Genomic DNA, 24845 nt, shown 5'->3' on the forward strand with positions numbered 1-24845 from the left:
GGAAAGACCCTCTTCTGATGATTGTATTTAATCTCATGCAGATGTTACAACATCCAGCATTGACGATCCCTTACATAAACTGGATCAAGTATTCTCATAATATCAATAAAGTCCACACTCTCTTTTAAAAACATTTTTTTAATTGATTTCAGAGAGGAAGGGAGAGGGAGAGATAGAAACATCAATGATGAAAGAGAATCATTGATCAGCTGCCTCCCGCACGCCCCCTACTGGGGGTTAAGCCCACAACCTGGGCATGTGCCCTTGATCTGAATCAAACTTGAAGCCCTTCAGTCCACAGGCTGACGCTCTATCCACTGAGCCAAACCAGCTAGGGCTCCACATTCTGTTTTAACTTTCTTCTGGTTGGGTGTCTCACACAGCACCCATCACACTAAGTTCCTCTTCTCCCACAGACAACTATAGAGTTCATTAGGTTTAGTACAGACATTGAAAAGGAGAAGGGCATATTTTGACCAGTTCATTTTCAAAAGATATCAGTAGCTTATCAGTGGACCCAAAATAATCAACTGAAAAACTTAAAAATGATAAGAGAATCCAGTCAGCTTCCAAAGTTAACACAAAGGTAATGACTTTCCTATATGTAAACCATGACCCATTAGAAAATTTAATTGGAGACAAGATTCCGTTTATAATACCAACAACAGCAAATTGAAGGAAGAAATAAATTTGACAAAAAATATGCAGAACTTAATCTTCAAGATCTATAAAATTATTCTAAGTGACTTAAAAACACTCAAAATAAATGGAAATGTATACGTTATATAAGGATAGCAATTTTGTTAAATTAATCTAAAATTTAATTTAATGTGATCCTAGTAAAAGCCCGATAGGACTTTCTGGAATTTGGAGGAGAACTAGTTTAGCTACTCTAAGTTCCCAGAGAAAAATTCCATGTGAGAATTTCCAGAAAAATTCTAAAGAAGAAGGGCAACTAGGACAGATTACCTGAATAAGATATTAAAGGGAATTACAAATGTAGAAATAAAAACAATATGAAAAAGACAGAATATTGGATAGAATAGAATACAGAAATAAACCTTAAACAAATTCAAATTTAAGACTCAATCACATATGTCAATTCCTAAGACACAAGTTCAAAAGCAAAATGAGTAGGATGGCATTTCAGATCGGTGAGTGAAAGCAATTATTCAATAAGTAGAATCGGGACAACTGGCTAGCCATTTCTTTTGAGGGGGGTAGGGGAAGCTAGCTTCTTTATTTCTTTTTTTAATTGTCTAAAGTTTTACATATGCCTCCTTTCCTGCTGGTCTTTATTTCTTATACAACTTACATATAGAATAAATGTTTAAAAAAGAAAGAAAACGAAAGAAATTTGGGGGAAATGAGCATTAAAAAATGTATCTTGGAATGGAGTTTTTTCCACATAAAACACAAAACCTTGAAACCATAAAGGGAAATATTGCTAGACATCACCTTTATACATAAAAATGAAATTTCTATACAGCTTAAGCTACTATATGCAAGATCAAAGGCAAATGGTAGACTGGGAAAAACAACTGCAACACATATGACCAAAAAAGGGCATATTTAGTTAATATGTGAGAGCTCTTCTGAATTATAAAATGATTGACAACCCAAAGAAAAAAATGAGCGATGATTATGAATAGGCATTTTACAGGAAGAAAGAAAGAAATGGCAAATAAATATGGAAAAGATGCTTCTTTCCCAATAGTTAGTGAAATGACAAGTAAAGCAATATGAAAGTCGCCTGCCAGATTGGCAAAAATGAAAATGCTACTAATACGCGATGTTGCCAAGGCATTAGAAAAGCAGGTACCACCCCACATTACTATAAGGGTATAAGTCGGTACAACCCCAGTAGAGGGCATTTGACCATGTCCATCCAATTTATAAGTGCATACCCTGTTACTTGGCAATTTTACATATCGGAGTCTATTTATAAACAGACTCACCGATTACACAATTATGTACATGTAAAGATCATCATTGCTGCATTGTTAGTCTGAGCAAAGACTGGAAACAAGCCAAATACCCAGCAGTAAGGAACTAATTAAACCATAATTTGCTCGTTCAGTGGAATACCAAGGGATTGTTAAAAGGACAGGTTACATCTGTATGTGCTAATCTGAAAAGATTATCAAAAGTCTATACTCTGAAGTGAAAAAGGTGTGAACACGGCACATAGTTTGCGCCCATGCATGTTTCTAATAAAAACAAAAATTTATCTGTGCGTATGTATATGTGTCAACTTAACATTTTTCAAACCACTGTTAATGGTATTTACTTCTGAAAAGTAGGATGGAAAGTCTAAAGCAGAAGAGAAATACTCTGCATTTTTTACCTTTTTAAATATACTTTGGATGTTTTTATCATCTGTTTTTATTTTTATAATATAGATATTTAAATCCTCAACATTGATCATTGCGACATAGGCATTCGGATGATTTCTTTTCAGATTTTGACTTTAGACACAGAACAGTCTTCCACTGTGACATTTTATCCTTTGCACATCCACAAATATCTGGGTCCTTGGGGAGAACCATCAGTTAAGATTTATAATGAAGAATCCTGATGTCTACAGGACTAGACAAGCCATATAAGGGGTGGCAAATTGGTGCCATTTGTGTGGCCGTCCTGGCTCATCGTAGTGGCTCTCCGGTGCCTTGCAGTAGGAAGGATTCTGAGTCAGTGGGAAAGAGAGTTGAGACCAATTGAGAAGCTTTGCTCACGAAAAGGCTAAAAGTAGAGGAGCCGAAACCGATTTGGCTCAGTGGATGGAGCGTCGGCCTGCAGACTGAAAGGTCCCAGGTTCAATTCCGGTCAAGGGCATGCACCTGGATTGCGGGCACATCCCCAGTGGGAGGTGTGCAGGAGGCAGCGGATCGAAGTTTCTCTCTCATTAATGTTTCTAACTCTCTATCTCTCTCCCTTCCTCTCTGTAGAAAATCAATAAAATATATATTAAAAAAATACTTTATAAAAAAAAGTAGAGGAAATGGTGGGCAGACAGGAATAAGAGCTCAGAGCGGCGCTGTGCAAGTCAGATCTGGCCTTGAGGGTGGAATTGGAAGCAAGGTAGAGGAACGGGGCCAAATCTGAAAGCTGAAACTTGAGGTACTCCCTTTGATAGGGGCAGGACAGGTGTTTGCCAGGGGACGTCTCCTGAAGGAGTCTCGCACTATTTTAATAAAAGAGGAAGGTTTACAGGTTCCAGAGCAGATCTTTAATGCCGTATCTAGCAAACATCACAAGTGTAAATTGTGCATAAAATCAAGCTTTAAGCTGATGCTATGAGAAATAAGGTATTTATAACTGGAAGAAATCGGAGTAACAGAGGAAGAGAAGCTCAGCAAAGATGTTAACTTCCCAGGCCTCCTCAGAATAACACTGTTGTCCTTGGTCTTCCGGAGAAGCCTGAAAGACAAGTCTGCCTATAGTCCCTTTTCACTCACAGAGCTCTTTTGCTCTCTCTTGGAAAGCATTCCATAGTTTATTGGCATTGAGAAGCTATAAAATTTCATAAAAAGAAAACAACAATAACCAAAACCACAAAGAAGCAATGTTCTGACTAGCTCTAGCCTAAAAAATTCAGTGTAAAATCAGTGAACCATCTGTGGAAAAGACATTTCTCTTGGCTTCTATTGCTATGAATTTTTTATCAAAAACATATTAATTGAACAAATGACTGTGTACCAGGCACTGTGTGTTACATGCACTACCTGCTGTACCTCACTTAATCTGTACAAAAACTTTATTTTGCAAGCCCTATGTTAGGTTAAGTAACTTGCCCAAGTTCACAGAGCTTGTAACTAGATCCGTCTGACTTCAAAATCTGTCTTCTTAACCACTAAGCTATACTGCCTCTTTCTTCAGACTCTCATAAAGATGTATTCATCTTCCATAGCCTATATCCTACTTGAATCTCTTCCTGGATTCATTTTTGTTCTTTAAGCAACATCCTCCAAAATTTCACTTTCCTCCTCCATCATTAGGCCTGGTCAAAAAAGTAAAGATGTCTCTATGAAATATATCAATATCTCCACTGAAACAATATTTTTTAAAAAGCTGCATAAGGATGAATATTAACATCTGTGACTACCCTTTGGAGCAGCAATTTCACTTACAAGAGTTTGAAGAAAAAATGTTGCACAAAGAAGCTCAATTCACCATTATTTGTGAACAGTAAATATTATATCAATATTATGGAATTGGACAGATGCCCAACAATAGGGGATTATGCATATTATGATACACTCATCCACTATCATTTGTGCTGGCTTTAAAAATGACTGTGCAGATTGTATTTACCAACACAGAAAGATGACCATGACATAGACCAAGTGAAAGAAAGTAAGTGACAAAGAGGATACAGAGCACAGTCTCGTTCGTGTGAAATGTGTGGGCCGGGGTCATGTGTGCATACAGAGGTGTCTGGAGGACACTCTCCCAAAGGCTCACAGTGAGTGGCTTCCTTTACTCCTAGTACTTCTCTGTTATTGGTTTTTTTTATTATGATGAATGTATACCATCTTTAATCAGATTAAAAAATTAGACTCTTTTCTTTGTGAAGCTGTCCTCAGCAGCACCCAGCCTTCTTTCTCTTAAAAAGAGTGGGAGAGTCTTGCCAAAGAGCTCAGCCCGAGCAGCTTGGGGGTTTTCCTAGTCTTCTTGGTAGGACTCGGTCTGGCCCCCTGCTTCCTAGGAAGCATAGATTGATCCACAGGACAAAGTTCCCTTCAGATGGTGGGTTGTCTGTAGAGAGTCCTGTCAGGGGTCCACATGGTAGCTTACCGAGGGAGTAACAGTAATGACTGTCAGATCCCCTTGTTTATTTTTATTTTTTTTTAAATATATTTTATTGATTTTTTTACTGAGAGGAAGGGAGAGGGATAGAGAGTTAGAAACATCGATGAGAGAGAAACATCGATCAGCTACCTCCTGCACTCCCCATACTAGGTATGTGCCAGCAACCAAGGTACATGCCCTTGACCGGAATCAAACCTGGGACCCTTGAGTCTGCAGGCCAATGCTCTATCCACTGAGCCAAACCGGTTAGGACAGATCCCCTTGTTTATAGAATCACAGAATCAAAAGGAGATGCATTAGGCCAACCTACTGTGTTACCAACGAGGACACTGATGTCTTTCTCTAGGGCAACCAAGATCCCAAACTTCGTGACTTTTCACCATTAGCTTAAAAATTTTTTAAATTATTTATTGATTTGAAAGAGAGAAACACCCATTTGTTATTCCACTTATTTTTGTATTTATTGATAGCTTCTTACATGTCCCCTGACTGGGGATTGAACCCACAACCTTGGCATATGGACATGATGCACTAACCAACTGAGCTACCTGGCCAGGGCCCCACCATAAGCTTTGTTTTGTGCCATATTGCTAAACAGGACTTTGTTATGCAGATGGTGTTGCTCTCATGTGTCCTTTTGCAAAGAGTAAACCAAGAGTTAGGCAGTATGTCTGAATGCCCTATAAACTCTTCCACAACAGAACCCACGCATACACAAGAGACCAGAAAGGGAGAGTCTAAGATTGAGAGGGCCTGGTGTTTGTGTTCCTTTATTTTAAAAGGTCTTAAAGTTGTAACCCAAGATTAAAAGGACGATGACATATTGGGGAAAGTATTTTCGTCAAATGAAATAAATGCAAATTTAATGTTTATGCTGTAGAGAAAGAACATCCTTTTTAAGAAAAACATCAAGACTCCAATAGATTAGTGGACAGAAGCTATGAACATAAAAGCTTATGTAACATTTTCCCTACCAAAATGAAAATAACGCTGTTTTCTATTCTGATTTTGAAAATGACACACACAAAGGGTTTCTCAACCTTGACACTATTGACAGTTTGAGTCAGATAAGTTTTTGTTGTGTGGGGGTGGGGGTGGGGGGGAGGTCCTATGCATTGTAACATGTAAATTCTATCTACTGTTAGTAGCACCCCCTCAGCCCCAGTTGTGACGATCAAAAACATTTCCAAACACCCCCGATGTCCCTTAAAGGGCAAAATTGCTGCTGTACCAAACAGACACATAGCAAGTTCTTCCTCTGTAGTAATCAATAACTTGTAACATTATTAAGAAATTTTCAAAAGGCTAGTTGGTCAAATAAAATATTTAAAATTAGGTTGTAAGGAAATTGATGTATGTGTTCACTGCTGGTGATGTTGCACATCTTATGTTACCCTTTGTCAGTAATACAGCTTGCTCAGTAATACTTACCAGGAATGGAAGCCTGGCTGTGCCCTATACCACAGTAATCTCACTCCTAGGACTTTAGGAAATATTTGAACAAACAAACAAAAACTAGTGTGGATCAAGATGTCCACTGCAGCATGATTCATGATAGCAACGTTTTGATAGAACCAAATGTCTGACTTTAATAGACCATCTTAAGTACATTGTGGATCATCTGTTTGATGATATAGACATTAAAAATAATAATTGTGGTGATTCTAACAAAATTATGGCAGGAGGGAAAATACCTATTGTAACTGTACTATGATTGAGATTTTATAAAAATAGGTATTTTGTGTTTGTTAAAAAGGACAAGATGGCAACATGCACAAATGAAAAAATCTTGTTAGGGGACTAGGATCATGGCTGTGTAGAATTTTTAAACAATATCTTTAATGTAGTTATGCTGTATATTTTTTATTTAAAACCATAAGAAAATGGTCAAATAGAGAAGTGAATTCTGGATTAAATACTAGATAAGAACAGAGAAGATGTCATTGATCTGGATTTTGGGGGTCAGGTTTTGATAGGTCTTATAATTTATCCTCCAAATGGAAACACTTTTGAGAGTGAAAAGGGGCTCTAGAAACAACTATGCCAGGAAAATAAGTACGAACTGGAACTGTCCCAGTAAACATCTGGTCATCCTAGATTTAGAGGAACCAAGAAGGGAGACCTGGAGTTCTCAGGAAAATTCAAGAGTAGTCATAAATGTCAAGGGGACTAGAGTCCTAGCACTAAAAGGTCATCTCCTGAACCTGAGGACCCTGTAAGTAAATATGTTCTGGGTATGTGCCCTGACTGGGGATTGAACTCACAACCTCACAAGAACATGCCTTATTGCTAAGGAGGTAGGGTGGTCCAGGAAATTATACACATTCCCAGCATTAGCTAGTGCTAATGTCAGCAGAAACGATTCGTTCTGCTGGACAAGTACATGATGGCCTCCTGTGTGCCAGGAGCACTGAGAATGCAGCAGGGACAGACTGAGTCCCTGATTTCATGGACTTTACATTCAATTGGACGTCAGGCTGGAAAACAGACAAATGAGCACACGAATCACACGAAGAGGCTTTGAAGAAAATCAAAGAGTGCAATTAATGGTGACAGTGACTCTGAGGGGTGGGGATGGGGACAGTGATCAGGGATGGCCTTTCTGAGGCCCTGACATCTGAGATCAAATGTGGGTCAAAGAGGAGACTGGGAAGATCTGGGGAAAAGGCGCTCTCAGAAGAGCCTTGAGGCCAAACTGAGTGGAGCCAGTCAAGGGTCGGGCAGAGGCTTTGTGGGGCTGGGGACCGTGAGGGAGTGAGGAGGAGCTCAGGAGTAAAGGCAACTGTGCTCTAGGAAACAGGAACCAGATTTGGGGGCAGAGGAGTGGTCAACAAAACTACTTCAAATCCTGGCTGGGGAAGATGCCTGAACGTAAGTCTGACCTACGAAATCGGAAGCGACAGCACCTCCCTGGGCTGTTTAAGAGTTAAATGAGAGAGCAAATACAAAAACTAAGTAATAATGTTATTTTATGTTTTGCACGTGGGAAAAGTTGTATGTACTCATTTGCTTAATGCAGAGAGCCTGGCATTTTTTTTTTACAAATCAATCAGATGAAGCTATCTGTTTCACTTGGCTTTTCATTGCAGCGGGTCAAGTCTCCTTCCTTGGGTATAGATGGGGAAAGTCAAGTCTGAGCTAGCGTTCTTAAGGTGGTGTCATTCTGCTACTTGCACCCCATAGCTTTAGTTTAGTTGCTAAGCTGGGGTTCAACTTGGACTTAAAAAAACAAAAAGATTCTCTTACACTTACTTGTAACTATCCTGGAGTTGCAAAGTGGGAGCTATTAGAGCACTTCAATGGCTGGTTAAACACTCCTGGGAAGTCTCATGGGCATCATGGATTTCCTTAGTGGACTCTCCATTTGCAGGGCTCAGATTCTGGTAAATGATTACCGATTCCAAGTTGCCAGGCACTGTCCTAGTCACTGAGGACAAAACAGTGAAGACAATGGTAGTCCCTGCCCTCATGGAGCTCAATAATTCAGAGCCAGTTGGATAATGTTGTAATTAATGAGATTCTAAGAGATGCCCTACCTCTTGTCTTCCCATCTTAAAAATGAACTATTGTGGGCTATTTGAAATTGTTTTCACTAAGTATAATGTAATAGTAATAGTAATAGTAATAGTAATAGTAAGGCACTTTGCCTTAAACAGGCATTGACTTTCAGAAATTTCTTTTTTACTTAGAAATGTTTTCCACCCTTTTAATGTTCTTTATATTTATACTAGAGGCCTGATGCATGAAATTCGTGCAAGAGTAGGTCTAATTAGCATATTACATTTTTATTATTATAGATTATTTATATATATATAATATAATTAATGTAATAAAATTCAACCTTGTATATATTTTTTATATTCTTACATTATTTTTAAAGACAAATCAGCTATTGACATGCTTCTCAAACTACTTGCTCATTTAGCTCACCTGGGAAGTATTTTTAAAAATATTGATGCCAGAGACCCATTTACGAACAATGAAACTGAAATCTTTTGGGGGTGAAGTTTGTGAATGAAGGTTTTTTAAAGCTCTTCGAGTAATGGCAGTGTGCAGCCAAGGTTGAGAATTGGGAGCAGTGACGTTTGACTTTGGTCAGGAGCATGTGGTAGAATGTGAGGAGTGAGTGTGGGGCAACTATATGCGTATAACCCCAGCGCTCAGTCTCAGAACCCTGGCAGCTTAAAGGAACAAACAGCCCTAGCCAGTTTGGCTTAGTGGGTAGAGTGTCAGGCCCGTGGGTTTGATTCCCGTCAAGGGCACGTACCTCGACTGCTTGCGGGAGACAACCAATCTATGTGTCTCTTTCATATCGATGTTTCTCTCTCTCTCTCTCTCCCCCTCCCTTTCATTTTAAAACCAATGGGAAAATAGCCTTAGGCAAGGATTAACAAACAAACCAAAAAAAAAAAAAACCCAAAAAGCAAGACAAAGTTCAAACCTATGTATTGCTGCATTTTCAGGACTGGGCTTGCTAGTGATAACCTTGCTAACTGGAGGTATCAGTCAGGAGTGCAGTCAGTTACAAATAATAGAAAACTGTCAAACAGAGTCACACCTAAGTCGCGGTTTATTCTCTTTCACAATAAGACATTCAGAAGTGGATAGACTAGGGCTAGTGCGAGGATGTCATCAGAGCACCAAGCTCCCTCTCCCTGTCTGCACAGCCATCCTCAATGTGTGACTCTCTCCTCGAGGCTGCAGTCTGGCTGCTGGACCTCCAGGCATCAATCTGTGTGGAGGGAGAGCAGCCTTCGTCCTGGTGAGGCTTTGCCTCTTCAGTTGGGAAGGAATGCTCTGCCCCATAGGTACTCCTGCTTACATTTCATTGGTCAGAATCTGTCACATGGTTTAGAGCGGCTGGGTATTTGAGGAGTTCTTTCCCCAGCCTCTCTAAAGAAAAGTAAGGGGAAGGGGTTGGGGATAGATGCTGAGTGGGTCAACCTACAGCGTTTCTCACAGATGAGGTCAATGAACTCATAGTCCTAAAAGCCAAGGAATGGGTGACTGGACTCCCGACAGGGTCCTGAGGGCATGGCTGATGCGGCTATGCATCAGGTGATGATGCAGGTGCTGATGGTCTTAGCACTTCAGCTTTAAGGCATGAAAGTGAAGATTTCTCAGAATCAGACATACACATTATTCAGTGCTAAAACCTGTGGTTTCGTGACTCCTCTCCTTTCCTCCCCAGGTAAGGAACAGGAGTTAGGGCTAATTTCCCCAGGACTAGTAGGAGGCGTAGGCATAGGTCCCATGATGGCTGAGGCAGTATCCCATCTCTCAGTTTGCAGACTTCTCCAGGAATTGGGGGTTCTTCCCTGCATGTGCATTGGGTGGATGGGGCTTGGCAACTGGTGGAGAGAGAATATATAACTGGGTGTGAGGGATATAAGCTGCACACGCTATTCTCGTATTTAAGTGTGGTTGAGAGCTGAAATGTCACACTACCAATAAGTGTATGTTCTGTTCATGAAGAAACACACAGGGACTATTTTCCCTTTCTGGAAATTGTGATTAGAATACTCAAGGAGAAGGTCAAGGCGCTCAACCAGAGCTGGCAGGAAGGAACCCGGCCCTGCTCAGAATGCCCGGACAGTCCCTGTCAGAGCTTTGGGCGAGAGCCTGTCCGTAGCCTTGGTCCCAGCTGGCTTCCCTGTGGTAAGGGACCTGCCTGGGGAATCCCCCATCATTCAAGAGCTCTTTGAGTGACCCCCTCCTTGGCCCCTCCAGTAGGGAATTCCCCAGAATGTTCCCACACCCCCATGAAGCCTCTTTCTTAGCTGCTTGTGGTTCATGATAGGAGTGGCACCAAGTAAGCCCACAGGTGAGGGTGAATGGTGAACATTAGCATTTGGATTTTCATGAGGTAGGAAAAGAGGGAAGATTAAATTGGAAATACAACAGAGCTGAGGCCTCACAGGAGATAATTATCAATATGATTTAAACAGACTTCGAAGTCAAGAGAGGATGGTGGGCTCCCCTGAAGCCAGACTGCCTCAATTCAAATACTGTTGCGGCAACTTATAAGCTGTGTGACCTTGAACAAGTTACTTAACTTCTCTGTACCTTAGATTTTCTTCTTCTGCATAATACTGTTATTTACCATATTGGGTTGTTGCAAAGATTAAACATAATGATAACCGGAAGGTACTTAAAAGAGTGATTGGCACATGGTAGCATTAAAAAAATGTTAGTTATTAAGTCACGCTGTATTATTCTTTTAAAACTTTGGTTCCTACTAATCTTCCTAATATAAATTGAGTTTTCATACCTCTGTCCCCAATACACATGCACACACACACACATACACACACACCCCTTCTCAAAATGTGGGGGTTAGAAGCTCTAGTTTGCTGATACGCTCAGGTAGTCAATTTGGGATCTGAAATATTGGAGAGTTGAAGAGGACTTTGACATCTTCTATCCTGTGTGTTTTAACACTCAGTGCACATTAGAATCCCCTGAGGAGCTTCAACAATGCAATGGCCAGGCTGCACCCCAGACTGATTAAATCAGAAGCAAGCATCCGTACTGTTAAAGCTCCCCAGGGGATCCCACTGATCCCAATGTGTGGCCAAGGTTGAGACTCATGGTTTTGGTCCAGTCTTTCTGTTCCAAAGTGAGGCAATGGGCTCAGTAAGGGTCACCCAACCAGGATCAAGACCCAGGACCCCTGACCCCAGTTACCACTGATGGAGCCCACTGCTGCCTGAGTTAGTTAGCCCTCTAGCAGAAGAGCTGGACAGGAGATTCCCTCCCAGCTCAGGGCAGGAGACAGATGCCCTGCTCAGTGATTGGAAGAGTGTGACCTACTCAGGGATCCTGTCCTGTGCTGATTAAGGATCACTCAAACCCAGACCCAGTTTTCTCTTGGGAGACCACAGGGCAGCCAAGGACTTCTTAGTTCAGTCAATCGAGTCACCAGTCTCTGGGGAGAATGTGTTGGGTGTGCTAGAGAGAGCCCAGGGCTGAGCTGTGGGGAGCCCTGTGCTGCTCCTTTGTGGTTATGGGGCTTTGGATCCATCATTCATTTGAAGCTTATGGACCTCTTAGAAACTATGTGTCTTCAGGTCACTCCTATAGCTCCTTTTCCCAGCAGCTGCTGCCATAGTCATTTTGGGGGGAGGGAGGAGTAGGTTTGTCCCAGGGCTCAGTTGACCTCTTCTGTGAAGTGGGGGTAATAATCATAGCTGGCCTTCCATATCCACCTTGGAGGGTTATCGTGAGGGGCCTGAAGGGCCTAAATGAATTCGGAAAAGTAGAAAGCAGGTTACATGGAGGACAAATGCAGCCCCACCCCTCCCCCCTGTCGCAGAAGACATGCATATAAGCGGAAATTTTCCTCCCAAATATTCCTCTGCTCTTCCCCATCACTGAGTTCTAAGTTTCCAGCCCCCCACTGGGAAGGTAGGGGAGGCAATCATTGTACTTCTGTGTAAACTGCTACTCCCATGACCGTGTTTGCCAGATGCTCCTGTGTGAGCCCTTCCCAGGGCATGACTGCCCCAGCGAGGGTGTGGACCGGGCAATGGGAGGTGGGGAGGTGGAGATGTGGAGGGAGGAAGCCCCAGAGCAGCCGCTTCCTCCCACAAGGGAAGTCAAACTCTTCCTCTTGTACGTGTGGCTGGCTGCCCAGCCCCTGGGCTGGCAGCGCTGGTTTGGGGCGGGGAGGGGGGAGGGCGCGGGTGAGCAGGAAGCAGTCTTGCTCCCCAAGGCACAGGCAAGCTTGTTGTCTTAGGAGGTGGTTTTCTGGTTAGAGGCGGCAGTGGTTATGAGCCCCCTCCTAGGGCTCTGGGGTCTGCAGTGGGGCGGGGAGGGGGAGATGAGGAAGCTGGAGGGAGCTCAGCCGAGCTGGTTCAGACAGAGCTCAGAAGAGCCTGCTGTTACTTCCGGAAAGCTGGGCCTCCCTCTAGGCGGGGAGAAGGTCAGAGCGCTGCAGTGGGTCCCTGCGCCGCCTACCCTGCCCCTCCCTGCCGCCTCGGGGTTTGCCCAGGCTCTTCGGAGCACAGAATTTACAGTAAGTGTTGTCACCAGTGGAAACTCTCAGAGGGGGCGAGGAAAAGGGCTAGAGGAAGGGACCAGCACTCCAGGCCCCCAGTTCCCGTCTTAACAACACCCCCAACCCCTCCGGCTCTAAGTAGTGTTTTATCTTCCCTTTCGGTAAAGAGGGGATGCCCTGCTTCTGGGATGTGCCCGGAAACAGCTAAAATGGTCATCGAGCCACACCTTGCAGAAGCAGCAGCCAGTGGCTCTGACTCTTGGCATCCCACCCACCCCCACCCCGTTTTAGAGATGGGGGTTTCCTTTGTACTTACCTAGGCACATTTTCTAGCTCAGAGCCACACACCGGAAATGCCAGGCTGGAGCCCTGCATGATCACGTCTGGCCCTTTATGAATGGCAGGTGCCGGGTGCAGTGTGAGGGCAGTTGGCCATCTAACTAGCTCGTCCAGCAGCATGAGCTGGATTATTTAAGGCAAACTTTCAGTGTCATGTTATCTTACCTCTCCTCACTGCCCATCATTATTTTGAGTTAACTTCTATTCCAGCAGTTGATAATCATCAGCCAATCAATCAACAAACATTGGAGTTCATATGTATATGTACAGGTACTTAATATGTGCTTGAATAATTAAAACAAATTTAATACCATATTTAACTAGTATTTTCAAACTTGATTGTTAGAATGACCTTGGGCAGTGGTCAGCAAACTCATTAGTCAACAGTGCCAAATATCAACAGTACAACGATTGAAATTTCTTTTGAGAGCCAAATTTTTTAAACTTACTGTACATGCGCATCCGCACATGGTATTTGTGGAAGAGCCACACTCAAGGGGCCAAAGAGCTGCATGTGGCTCGCAAGCTGCAATTTGCCGACCACTGACCTAGGACACTTCTTAAAAACTCTAGATTCCTAGCTCAGTTGTTTGGAGAGTCTTCCCAATACACCAAATTTGCAGATTTGATCCCTGGTTGGGGCACATACAAGAATCAGTAAATGGTAGTAAAAACAAGTAGACCAAATCTATGTCTTTCTCTCTCTCTCTCTCTCTCTCTCTCTCTCTCTCTCTCTCTCTCTCCCTCTCTCTCAAATCAATAAATTTTTTAAAAAATAGTGACTTTTTAAAAAAATCAGATTCCCAGAATTCACCTCAAGTCCCAAACCACTGAGTTTAAACCTCTAGATTTCCAGGAAGCACCTGAAACTATCTTTGTAATAGCCCTCTAATTAATTCTAATGAGATGGTAGGGTTGGAAAATGCTGACCTAAATCACACAAAACTAGCACAACAAGGCCTCACTCCAAATATTAGTTTGCTTTTTGAACTGAAATTACAATTTATTTGCATCTTCGGTGCCATTTCCCCTTCCTCTGTGGGCACCAGTGCTTAGTGGAAAAGGTCTGTTTCACTGAGTCAAGGCTTGTGAACCGTAAAAAAACACATTGGAAATGAAATTCGCCTGAGTTTTCTGAAGGTGGGATTGTTGTGCAGCAAGTGCTAATTCCAGAGTGTCACTGTTGATTAATTAATAATGTGATCAGTAATCAGCACTCCTTACCCTGAGTTTTCCCAATCAGCACGTATCTGATGGTTCATCTGAGCAACAGGGGAAAGGTGTTCCTGGCAAAAAGGAACCACAGGGGTTTGGGACACACCCAGAATGCCGTGTAACAGGCTCTTGGGTGAGCAGCACTGAGCAAAAACAAACACTGGTGAATATTGACCATTTAATAACCTGGGTGATGCAGACAATTCACCAGGGATTCCATTCATAAGACTAAATGCAAATACTGGGAACTCTTGGAAAATATCCTATATAATAAAAGCATAATATGCTAATTAGACCAGACATCCTTCTGGATGACCTTCCGGATGAAGCCGGTGCTGTGAGGGAAGCCCGGGTCCTGGGTGCCAGAGGGAAGCCGGTGCCAGCAGCCAGGGGAAGGAAGGCCTACTCTTGCATAAATTTCGTGCACCGGGCCTCTAGTATAGTATAACAGAGAATGGAAAAGAGTGAAATCAGTATCAGATGGTCTCATAAACTCTTTTTCATTTTTTCAGGCTCTGGCCTGCCAGCTGGTTTCCTTTGACATACACTTGCCACTCTCAACCCCTAGGCACACTCATAGAGACCCATGTACATACAGGCACAAAGGAGCACACACACACACACAAATGCACAAGCGCATCCACACATACACCTCTATTTGTTGGAATCATATGAAACCGCCATTCTTATAGGTCGAAACAGACAATTATCAGTAATTTCATGTGGTTCGACCTAATATCTGTGCACACACATGCACGTATATACACCTGCTTATACAGATACACACATACAGCGCTACAAACATATGCACGCATGTGCAAATTCCTCGATGCCCTGCTCCACGGATGTGCCTGTCAATCTAATCTGGCTCCTCCTGCTCCCACCCCACCCCACCCCTCAGATCTTGGGACCTGGCCTGACATTAATCTCCAATGCTGATCCCTCCCCCTCACAGGAGAGTGAAGACCTGGAGAAACAGAACGCGGCTCTGCGCAAGGAGATCAAGCAGCTCACAGAGGAGATGAAGTACTTCACGTCGGTGCTCAGCAGCCACGAGCCCCTGTGCTCGGTGCTGGCGGCCAGCACGCCCTCGCCCCCCGAGGTGGTGTACAGTGCCCATGCCTTCCACCAGCCTCACGTCAGCTCCCCGCGCTTCCAGCCCTGAGCTTTTCCAGAGATGGGGGAGAGCAGAGCCGACACCCCCAGTCCCCGGCTGCTCCGCAGGCCTCAGGAGGGGCACACAGACTGTGGCCAGGTGGCCCTCGTCCCCCAGAGGCCTCTCTCCACCTGGAGAGGTGGAGACAGGGGCCTTGACAAGGACTGCACACAGGACTGAGTAAGAAGTGGGTGAGGCCTCCCAGCGGGCTGGCAGCCCCTTGGCGCGTGCTGGACCCCATGCGGGTGGGAGGTCCAACCCAGAGTTGTACCAGGTGTACCTCACAAAAGCCGCAGCACGAAAAGAGGACACAGGGAAAGGTTATTTTTCTAAATAAATGTCTTAGAAAGAAACCCGTTTGGCAAGGCCGTTTCCCTGGAAACCTTAAACTCTATGGGGCTGGGGTCTTTTTTTGTTCTTGGCCTTAAGAGCCCTTAAAAGCCTGGAGACCCCACTAATATCTCTCCTTTTCCATCGTTTGTTAATCTACTTGGTGAGCTGGGGTTTTCAAAGACTCTTCAATCCTCCCTCAAGCCATCTTCTTAATTTCCCTCCCCAATCACCTCACCAGGACCTCCCCTTCCATTCCTCATTGCCCCCCCGCGCCCACTTCCTAGATTGTCAGTGGGTCATTCTCTAGTCATGGAGAAGGACCAGGACAAGATGCCATTCACCACAACCATCATTCCGGTTGAGGCTCCCACGTCCCACCCACGCAACGACACTTCCTCAGCTCCGTCCAGCAGCCAGCCCTGCCGGTGCGGCGTGCCAGGATGGTGCCAGTCCCTGGTAACACAAGGGCAACCCCTCACATAAGGCAGTGCTTTCCTCATGCCCTCATGGGGCAACATGTGGCTTAGGGTCACAGGCACGTTCCTGCCGATGGGTCCGCATGTCCCACTGAAGACCTCCCCCGGGAGCTGTGAAAGGGCACATGTGGGCATGTGTCCATGAGGCTCCGCAGGCCCCCGCTTTGAGCACAGTTGGAGGGTAACACAGGGTCGTCTTCAGAACTTCAGATTCACAGTATTGGCTGAGCCTGACACCAAGATGCTCCGGTCCCCCGCTCCGGGGTCCCCCAGCTCCTCAGAGACCCCCAGGCCGAGTGCCCGTCGGCCTGCATGCTCCACACCCCTGTCCAAGAGCAATGGCAGGGCCCCCCACACACAGCCCCTCCTGAGCCAGCTGGGGACAAAACCGACGGGGATGGCCATGGCAGGCGCCTGATTCAGCCCCTTCAGCAGCTACCCTCTGTCTCATCCCTTGGTCCTTCAAAGGGACGGCCACTGCCCGCTGCCTCCCTGCCGGCAGCTGTCAGGGACGTGGTGACCAGATGGAAAGGAGGGAAGCAGGGCAGGTTCCCTGGGGAGCGGGGCGGGTTCCCTGTGCCAGAACCTCCTCAACCTGTGGGTCAACAGTTCTGGTTGGTTTGAGATAAGGTCTCAACTCTAGACCCTCTCCTACCCAAGTCTCCCTGCCTCGTGGAAGTATGCCTGCATTAAGCTAGTGGAGTGATTTTCAACCGGTGTGCCATGAGAATTTTTCAAACACGCAATACCTGGCTATTTTAGTCAGGGGCACAGACCTCTTTTCTCTTAGATTGTCAAATAAAAAATGACAACAGCCAATACAACAGTAGCCATCTGGTGTGAATGCATGAAAACTATACCTGGTGGGGTTTTTTTTTTTTGTCAGATAGGCAAAATATATGTTTTTTGTTGTGCCACAGACTTTTAGTAATTAGTTTATGAGATGAAAGAGATTGAAAATCACTGGGCTAGTGTGATTATTACTAAACTCTGCAGAGGCCTCGAAAAGTTGACCTGCTTGTGGCCTATGTATGGGAGGAGTCCAATTCAAGGACCTTTGAGGGCACATTGCCACTCTTGGGCCCCTCTTCCCCGAAGCTGATGCCCATGGATGCCCAGTGTGGGGGAACTGGGCTCAGAGCCAGTGGGAGGCAGCCCAGAAGACCTTCCCCGAGTATCAGCATTGCTTCCAATGCAGAATCTGGCATTTTAGCCATTGGTCTCCCAACAAAACTTGGTAAACGGGGTCATCCCCGTTAATGGACTCAGTGTAGACTAGGGTGTGTGATGAGGGGCTGTGACCAGCAGGATCTCTCCCATCACTTTCCTCCAGGGCCCGGTTTCAGTAGCTAATGCTCTAGGTGGCTGTTTCCCTGTGTTCATCTGCAGATCAAAGAAGCCAGTGGTCACTTCAGATGTTGCATGCACCGAGAAGAATTTGTTTTTGTTTGTTTTTCACAGTCTCTAGGCCCTGCTTTCTCTACAGCCAGCTCTGCCAGGGCCTGGCCTCCCTTGGGAGGCTGGGGCAGGCTTGCTTCCAATCAGAGATTTTTCTCCCCACCCCTGCTTAGCACTGTGATTTTCCCCAGAAACCCCCACAGAAGACACATGACCTAAGCTGAGCATCTTCTGAATGACATTCAGGGCCAGAACTAGAAAGGCAGAGCTCACGTGTGCTGTTCCCATCTCTCAGCCAGGACTTCTCTTCCCCTTTCATTCTCCACTTTCTAATGACACCAGGCAGTTCTACTTCTCCTTTCTGACCAGCTTGGTAGAGCCAGCAGAAGGCTGAGCTTCGGGCAAGCGCTAATGCTGATTTCATCTCCACACAGGGGAACTGCAGGGGCAGTTGTGAATAGATTTCAACATCCAGAGCTTTGGCCATGGATGTCCCACCAATCAGGTCCTGTCCCAGCCTCCTACTCATGACAGCAATAGCTCCCTCAGGCTGATGGGCCATTGACTTACATTTAAATGTCTCCAGGGCCTGGGCAGGCACTGTAAATACATCAGGCTCTAGTCATAGGACAATTGGGAGTGGTGGGAAGTGTGGCAAACTGAGGAGTGAGCAGTTATCTGTCTAAAGCCGGCAGCCGTCCCTCTATGCCATGTGGAATTCAGACTCAGTCCCAGTGTAACCATATCTTTCATTTGTCAAGAAAAGCCCAAATTAGAATTTCTACATGAAATCCTCCAATTTCTAAAACACTCTGCCAACCAAACAAAATATATTTGTAGAGTAGGTTTACCCCTAAAATTTGCAGGAACTGGGGCAAGAATACAAACAAAGGCCAAATACCATATGTCTAAATGTTTACACATTATAAATGAAGCTTATAAAATGTATTAAATATTTTAAACAAAATATACTATTTTCTGCTACCTTGAAAGATATCTATATATATAAAAGGCTAATATGCCAAGTGTCCCCTCAGGAGTTCGACTGGGAGTTCATACGCTAACTATGATGTGTGCTGACCACCAGGGCCTGGTGCAGAATGAAGGAAGGCCCTGGCTGGCAACCGGAAGGCCCCGATTAGCCCTGATATCTGGCCAGGCCTAAGGACCTTACCCATGCACAAATTTCGTGCACTGGGCCTCTAGTATCTTCATAACAACCTGGAAGACAAGGTTTGAATTTAGAATTCTTCCATGCTTCAGAATGTTGTATTAGCACAGAGAGAAATAGCCCCAGACTTCAGCCTGTCCACTTCTTGTCCCTCCCCTGGTTCCTGCTCATGTTTACATTGGTAAACATACCAGCCTGCAAGACGGGGGTTCATGCATACCCCCCACAGAGTCAGCCATCCCTGGGCCACCCCTTGGGTCCATGGGTGCACATACCAGTGGTCTGGTCTACCTCGAAAAAGGAGATAGAGGGCTACAGTTCCTGGAAGCCAGCTCAGGGCCGTTTGGGCAGGGGTTTCTGATGTCCTGGGTGTGCGAGGCTTTGGGTGGGCATGTACCCCTGGTTCTAAGGACTCCTTGCCCCATGGGAAGGGGTATAGTAGGAGGAGGACCACTGCCAGCTCCTGTAACATGGGGGTCTAGAACAGGAAACTCTTTTGCCCAATCTGAGGGTGGCACTGCAGATGTCTGCCAGTCTGCAACCCTGATCTAGGTCAACGCTGTCTCCCTGGAAAGCCCAGGAGGCGTGCGGCAAGAAATGGTACATGACAATGCCATTCTTATCTGTTGCTTTGAGGTGAATGCTCCTGGGGAATGTTTGCTTCCTCACCTTCTGTCCTTGTTGTTTATCTCTGGCTCGCAGTGTTATATCCTGAGTTAATGTCAAAGCAAATTACGGGAAAGCCAGAGTTTTGGTCTTCAGGTTGAGAAGTGTGGGTGGGGAGAGAAAGGGGGCGAAGTCAACTTGAAGGTCACGGGGTTGCCATCTACTGGACCCAAACTTACCAGCAGTGTTTATTACTATCTCCAGCCAGTTGTGACTGTGGCTTTACAGTCAAGGGGGTGAGCCAGCTGGGTGCCCCACTTCTTTCCAGACAGTCTGTGTCTCTCTCTCTCTCTGCAGCCCTGGCCTCTTTTCGCCTCACATGTTTCAGTGGCCAACGCTGCTCAGGAATTTCAGAGTGGGAGAGGGCTGGTGAACTAAGACAACACTAAGGTGGTAGACATTTAATCTTCTTTTATCTCTGCCCTAGGGGACTGGCATATTAAGAGGCACCTTGGCAGAGTAATGCCTGACCCAAAGCAATTAGGGCCCAATCGTGTGGCATTTTAGGCTTTGTAACAAGTGTGGAGAGGAGATATTTAACGGAACTCTTGCTACGTGGATGACTGGCTACTACACTGGCCTAGTGTGGATTCCAGGGGAATGGGAGATGAGGTTGGGAAGGGACTAGGGACATATGCCTCCTAAAAATCTTGCTTTTCAACTGCTTGATATCTGATTTAGTTTATTTACTGCTAGGGATAAAGTCTAAAAACTTGATCCTGGTTGAAAGACTCAACCAGCAGGCAGAAATAAGCCCCTTAGGGGAATTCACTAGGGAAATTTGCACAAACAAATTTTATTGCTGCTGGGGAGATTCGTCTGGCTTCTTCTGGTAAATTACTGGTGAGAGGCTGCTGCACTTGTCACTGTGCCTAGAAACCAAAGTTAAGAGCAGAGACTGACAATAGACCTCGCAAAGCCCTTTTCCCCTTTTTTCTTGCTTCAGAATCCTCACCGAGTCTAGGATGGCAATATGCCCAGATTAACAGATTACATTTCTTAGACTCCTTTGCAGCTAGGCATCGCCCCATGACCCAGGCCAGTGAGATATAAGCAGAAATTGCTGGGTAGGGCTTATGGGAAAGCTCTGTAAAAGGTGGGCCCATTTCGTCCAGCTGGCATGGCTCAGTGGTTGAGCATCGACCTATGCAGCAAGAGGTCACAGATCAATGATTCTCTCTCATCATTGATGTTTTTGTCTCTCTCTCTCTCTCCCTCTCCCTTCCTCTCTGAAATCAATAAAAATATATATATTTTTTTAAAAGGTGGGGCCATTTCATTTGGCACATGCCGGTCTCCTTCTTTCTGTCTGGAAGGCAGGTGTGATGTTGGAGGTGAGGCAACTGCTTCAGGAGCATGAGGCAACCATGTGTATAAGGAGGAAAACAGGCTCTGGGTGCCTGGTAATGTTGCCGAAATATGATGGTACCAGCGGTGGAAGGCCTGCCTCTGGGTTTCTATTAAGTGAAAGTGGAAAAGAGTTTATTTGGTTAAGCTACTATGTATTGCACCATGGAGAGCTGTTTACTAACTCTGCCTAATTCAAAAGCCAAGAAAACAAACAGCTGAACAGGGAATTGAAACTATTCCCCCAAGCTCAGTGGTTCTCAGCTGGGAGTGATGTTGTCGCAAAAGGGACACTTGGCAATGTTGGCTGACATTTTTGGTTGTTACAACTTGGGAGACAGGCGTTAGTGGCATTTAGTGAATAGTGACAATGGATACTGCTAAACATCTTACAGTGCACAGGACAGACTCCACAACAAGGAATTATCCAGCCCCAAGCATCCGTAGTGCAGACGGGGAGAGAGCCTACAGCTAGCCCCAGGGTTTCCAGAGCACTAGACCTGGACCCACTGACCTACCCTAGCACCCTTGTCCATCCCTCTACTCTTGGAAACAAACCCCAGGTACTGGCCAGGCTTAAAAATCCATGTCCTTGACCATATTTCCCACTTTCTTTTCACTAAGTCTTTGCTCATGTGCTGTTTCCTCTGCCTAGGACGCTTCTATTATCTTTTCAGTAGTTCTTTAGGTGGGGCCCAGGATCTTCATCCTATAGAATAAAAGCGTAATATGCAAATCGACCAACCGGCAGACCAACCGGTAGCTATGATGCGCACTGACCACCAGAGGGCAGACACTCAACGCAGGAGCTGCCCCCTGGTGGTCAGTGCTCTCCCACAGGGGAAGTGCCTCTCAGCCAGAAGCCGGGCTCACGGCTGGCGAGCGCAGGGGCAGTGGGAGGAGCCTCTCTCGCTTATGCTGCAGGCGGGCAGTAAGGAGGGAGGGGTCCTGGACTCCTAGAGCCCCCGACTGCGAGAGGGATGTCTGACTGCCGGCTCCCAGGGGATCGGGCCTAAGCCGGCAGTCAGACCTCCCCTAAGGAGTCCTGGACTGTGAGAGGGCACAGGCCAGGCTAAGGGACACCCTCCCCCCCCCGCCGCCCCTGCCCATGCACCAGGCCGTTAGTTTTTAGTAAGATTCCCTGGCTATCTGACATAAGTAGCATAAGGTGTTTGTAATCTAAGTGGCAGGAGATGCATGACTTTATTATGCCACATTAGTTTTTTGAAATTTTACCCATTTTTCAAAATGCAGCTCAATCACCACAGCCCTGGCTGGTGTTGCTCAGTGGATAGAGCATCGACCTGTGCACCAAAAGGTTGTGGGTTCAATTCCCAGTCAAGGGCAGGTACCTGGGTTACAGGTTTGATCCCTGACCCAGGCTGGGGCATGTGCGGCAGGCAACCAATCAATGTGTCTCTCTCACATCAATGTTTCTCTCTCTCTCCCTTCCCCCTCCCTTCCTTCCACTCTTTCAATAGATAAAATATCCTTGGCTGAGGATTAACGAATAAACAAACAAAAAATCCAACTCAGTTGCCACAGATGCAGGATGTCTTTAGGCGATACTTGCATAATAGTTATTTAATTTAGTTGGTATATATTTACTCCAATAAGCATGGGGGGTTTCCACTTAGTACAATGTGTAAACAATAATATAAACAAAAACACTTTAAAATGGAACCAGACCTGCCATGCCAGAGAAACAGCCTGGTACATCTTATGCCTCATGGGATGTTAAAACAGGGCAGAATAACCTTTGGACAGAGCCTAAGCAACCTTGTGTCCCCAGAAAACTGTTTGCAAAGATAACAAGGAAGCATTTGTTATGGCTGCTGGACAGATGACTACTGGACTGAAAATTAAAAACATTGTTTGCAATGAGCATTACTATGTTATGTTATCTGCACCAATAGAAATGCCTTTTTTCTATCGATTAATTGCTCCCCTTCCCTTTCTCATAAATACCCATCACCTTTGTTTCCTAATCAGAACATTATTTGGGCCTCTGCCTGAATCAATGATTCCAGAATAGCTATTCTGTTTGTTTGTTTGTTTGTTTTTTGTTCATCCTCACCTGATTTTAAATCTATGAAAAGGAATTAGCAAGGAAAGTCAGAAAATCTTAGAGTAGATCAGTATGTTTTTCTCCTTATGTAATTCCTCCGAAATCTGGCAATGCTAAATAAGTACGTTTCTTTGCATAGATACAAAAAGACTGGTTCCTAATAGTGGTTTATTAACGGAAAACTTTGACTGGAGTATCATGTTAGAGGGAGAGAGGGAGAGAGAAATACGTATGTGAGAGAGACACATCAACTGGTTGCCTCCCACACTCTCCCCAACTGGGGTCTGGGCACGAACCCGAAATCTAGGTACGTGGTCTTGATTGGGAATTGAACCCGAGACCCTTTGGTGCACAGTCTGATGCTCTAACCAGTGAGAAACACTGGCCAGGGCTGAAAAGCTTTCTTATCGATCTCAAACCCTTTTTTGTCTCTCACACTTTGAAAGGCTTTTTTTTTTCTTTTGGCCAGGGCAATGTAAACATTTTTGTTTTGTCCATCACTCAAGGATATTTTTCCATTGATTTTTAGGGAAAGTGGAAGAGAGAGGAAAGACAGAGAGAAATATTGATGTAAGAGAAACACATTGATTGGTTGCCTCCTGCACATGCCCGGACCAGAGCCCGGCCGGGGTGAAGCCTGCAATGGAGGTATGTGCCCTTGACCAGAATTAACCCTTTGGTCTGCAGGCCAATGCTCTATCCACTCAGCCAAACTGGCTAGGTCAAGGCCTTTTTATTTTTAGATTAACAAATGCTATTCATGTTCCTTTACAAATAAATACACTTTCATAAAAAAAGTGAATTGATTTAAAGAAACATATGCTAAAAACTACAGTCCCTTAGGAAACACCGCTTTTGTTAACTTATCCAGTATGTAAACATTTGCTCTGATTTTTACGTTGTTGCTTTTTAATGTTCACAAAAGACTAGGAAGAAGAGGGTAATAAAGAGATGAATAAAATCTGTGTTGGCCCAAACCAAGACCAGTTATATTATTCTTTTGTTTAAAAATGCATATATGTATTTTAAAGCCTAGCAAATATAAAGTGTAAATACTAAAGTTTGAAAGCCCAGGAGCATCGGTGAAATTTCCCCTTTTTGCTTTTCTAGAGAACATTCCGGCATGAAAAGTGAAAATATCATACCTCATTTCCCTATCTTGTGGCATTTTAAAATACTGACACTAAACTTTCCAAACCATTTTGCAAGTCCCCGTTCCTGGAGATCAGCTCTTCATAGCTGTGCTGTTGGAGCAGTGACATTGGAGAGTCATATCAGTACCCAGTCCTGCCCCATCTCCATTAGCACATCTTCTTAAGGGAAGCCAACATTATTTACATCAAATGCTTATCAGGTGTCTACTGGCACATGGCCCATGGACATGGAAGGGATTGAGGAAGGAAGGAAGGAAGGAAGGAAGGAAGGAAGGAAGGAAGGAAGGACTTCTTAGAGTAGACTGTCTACTTTAGGTTAAAGTTATCTATGGCTCCCTCAGATGTTTGTGTCCCACTGTTTTTCCCCAGGTGGTAGGAGCCCCAAACCCTGAGGAACCAGGGCTGACTGAATACATCTGGTGGCCTCTAGGAAGTTTATAGTACTTTTGGGATGGAGATCTAGTTCTGTCTGGGTCTAGCCCCTGGGGGCTAAAGTCAAGGTTCACTGAACTGTGACCTAGAACTGGGATGCTGGTGATTAGAGGGGTCATTTCTCACCACCCAGAATCCACTTCTTCTTTTGACAAAGCACCCTAATTTCCTTTTCAAGAATTGCCTCTTTCTCATGTGTAGAGCTGTCAAGCAGGTGCCTTGCCTTATGTGGTACAAGGTACAATCATGTGACCCAGGCTGAGCCAATCAGACTCTTTC

The 24845-nt window shown here is 44.9% G+C and overlaps 1 protein-coding gene across 1 annotated transcript in view; it reads left to right on the forward strand.

Moving 5' to 3' along the window:
• BATF (basic leucine zipper transcription factor, ATF-like) overlaps positions 1 to 15835 on the forward strand; it is a 21520-nt gene extending 5685 nt beyond the window's left edge. Inside the window, exon 3 of the mRNA XM_006778799.2 lies at positions 15321 to 15835. Within this exon, the coding sequence (XP_006778862.1) occupies positions 15321 to 15530 (210 nt within the window). The 3' untranslated portion in view covers positions 15531 to 15835. The remainder of the gene's footprint in view (positions 1 to 15320) is intronic.
• Positions 15836 to 24845: the final 9010 nt, after the last annotated feature.

Source organism: Myotis davidii, unplaced genomic scaffold (genome assembly GCF_000327345.1).
Source record: "Myotis davidii unplaced genomic scaffold, ASM32734v1 scaffold309, whole genome shotgun sequence".
Taxonomy (NCBI): domain Eukaryota; kingdom Metazoa; phylum Chordata; class Mammalia; order Chiroptera; family Vespertilionidae; genus Myotis; species Myotis davidii.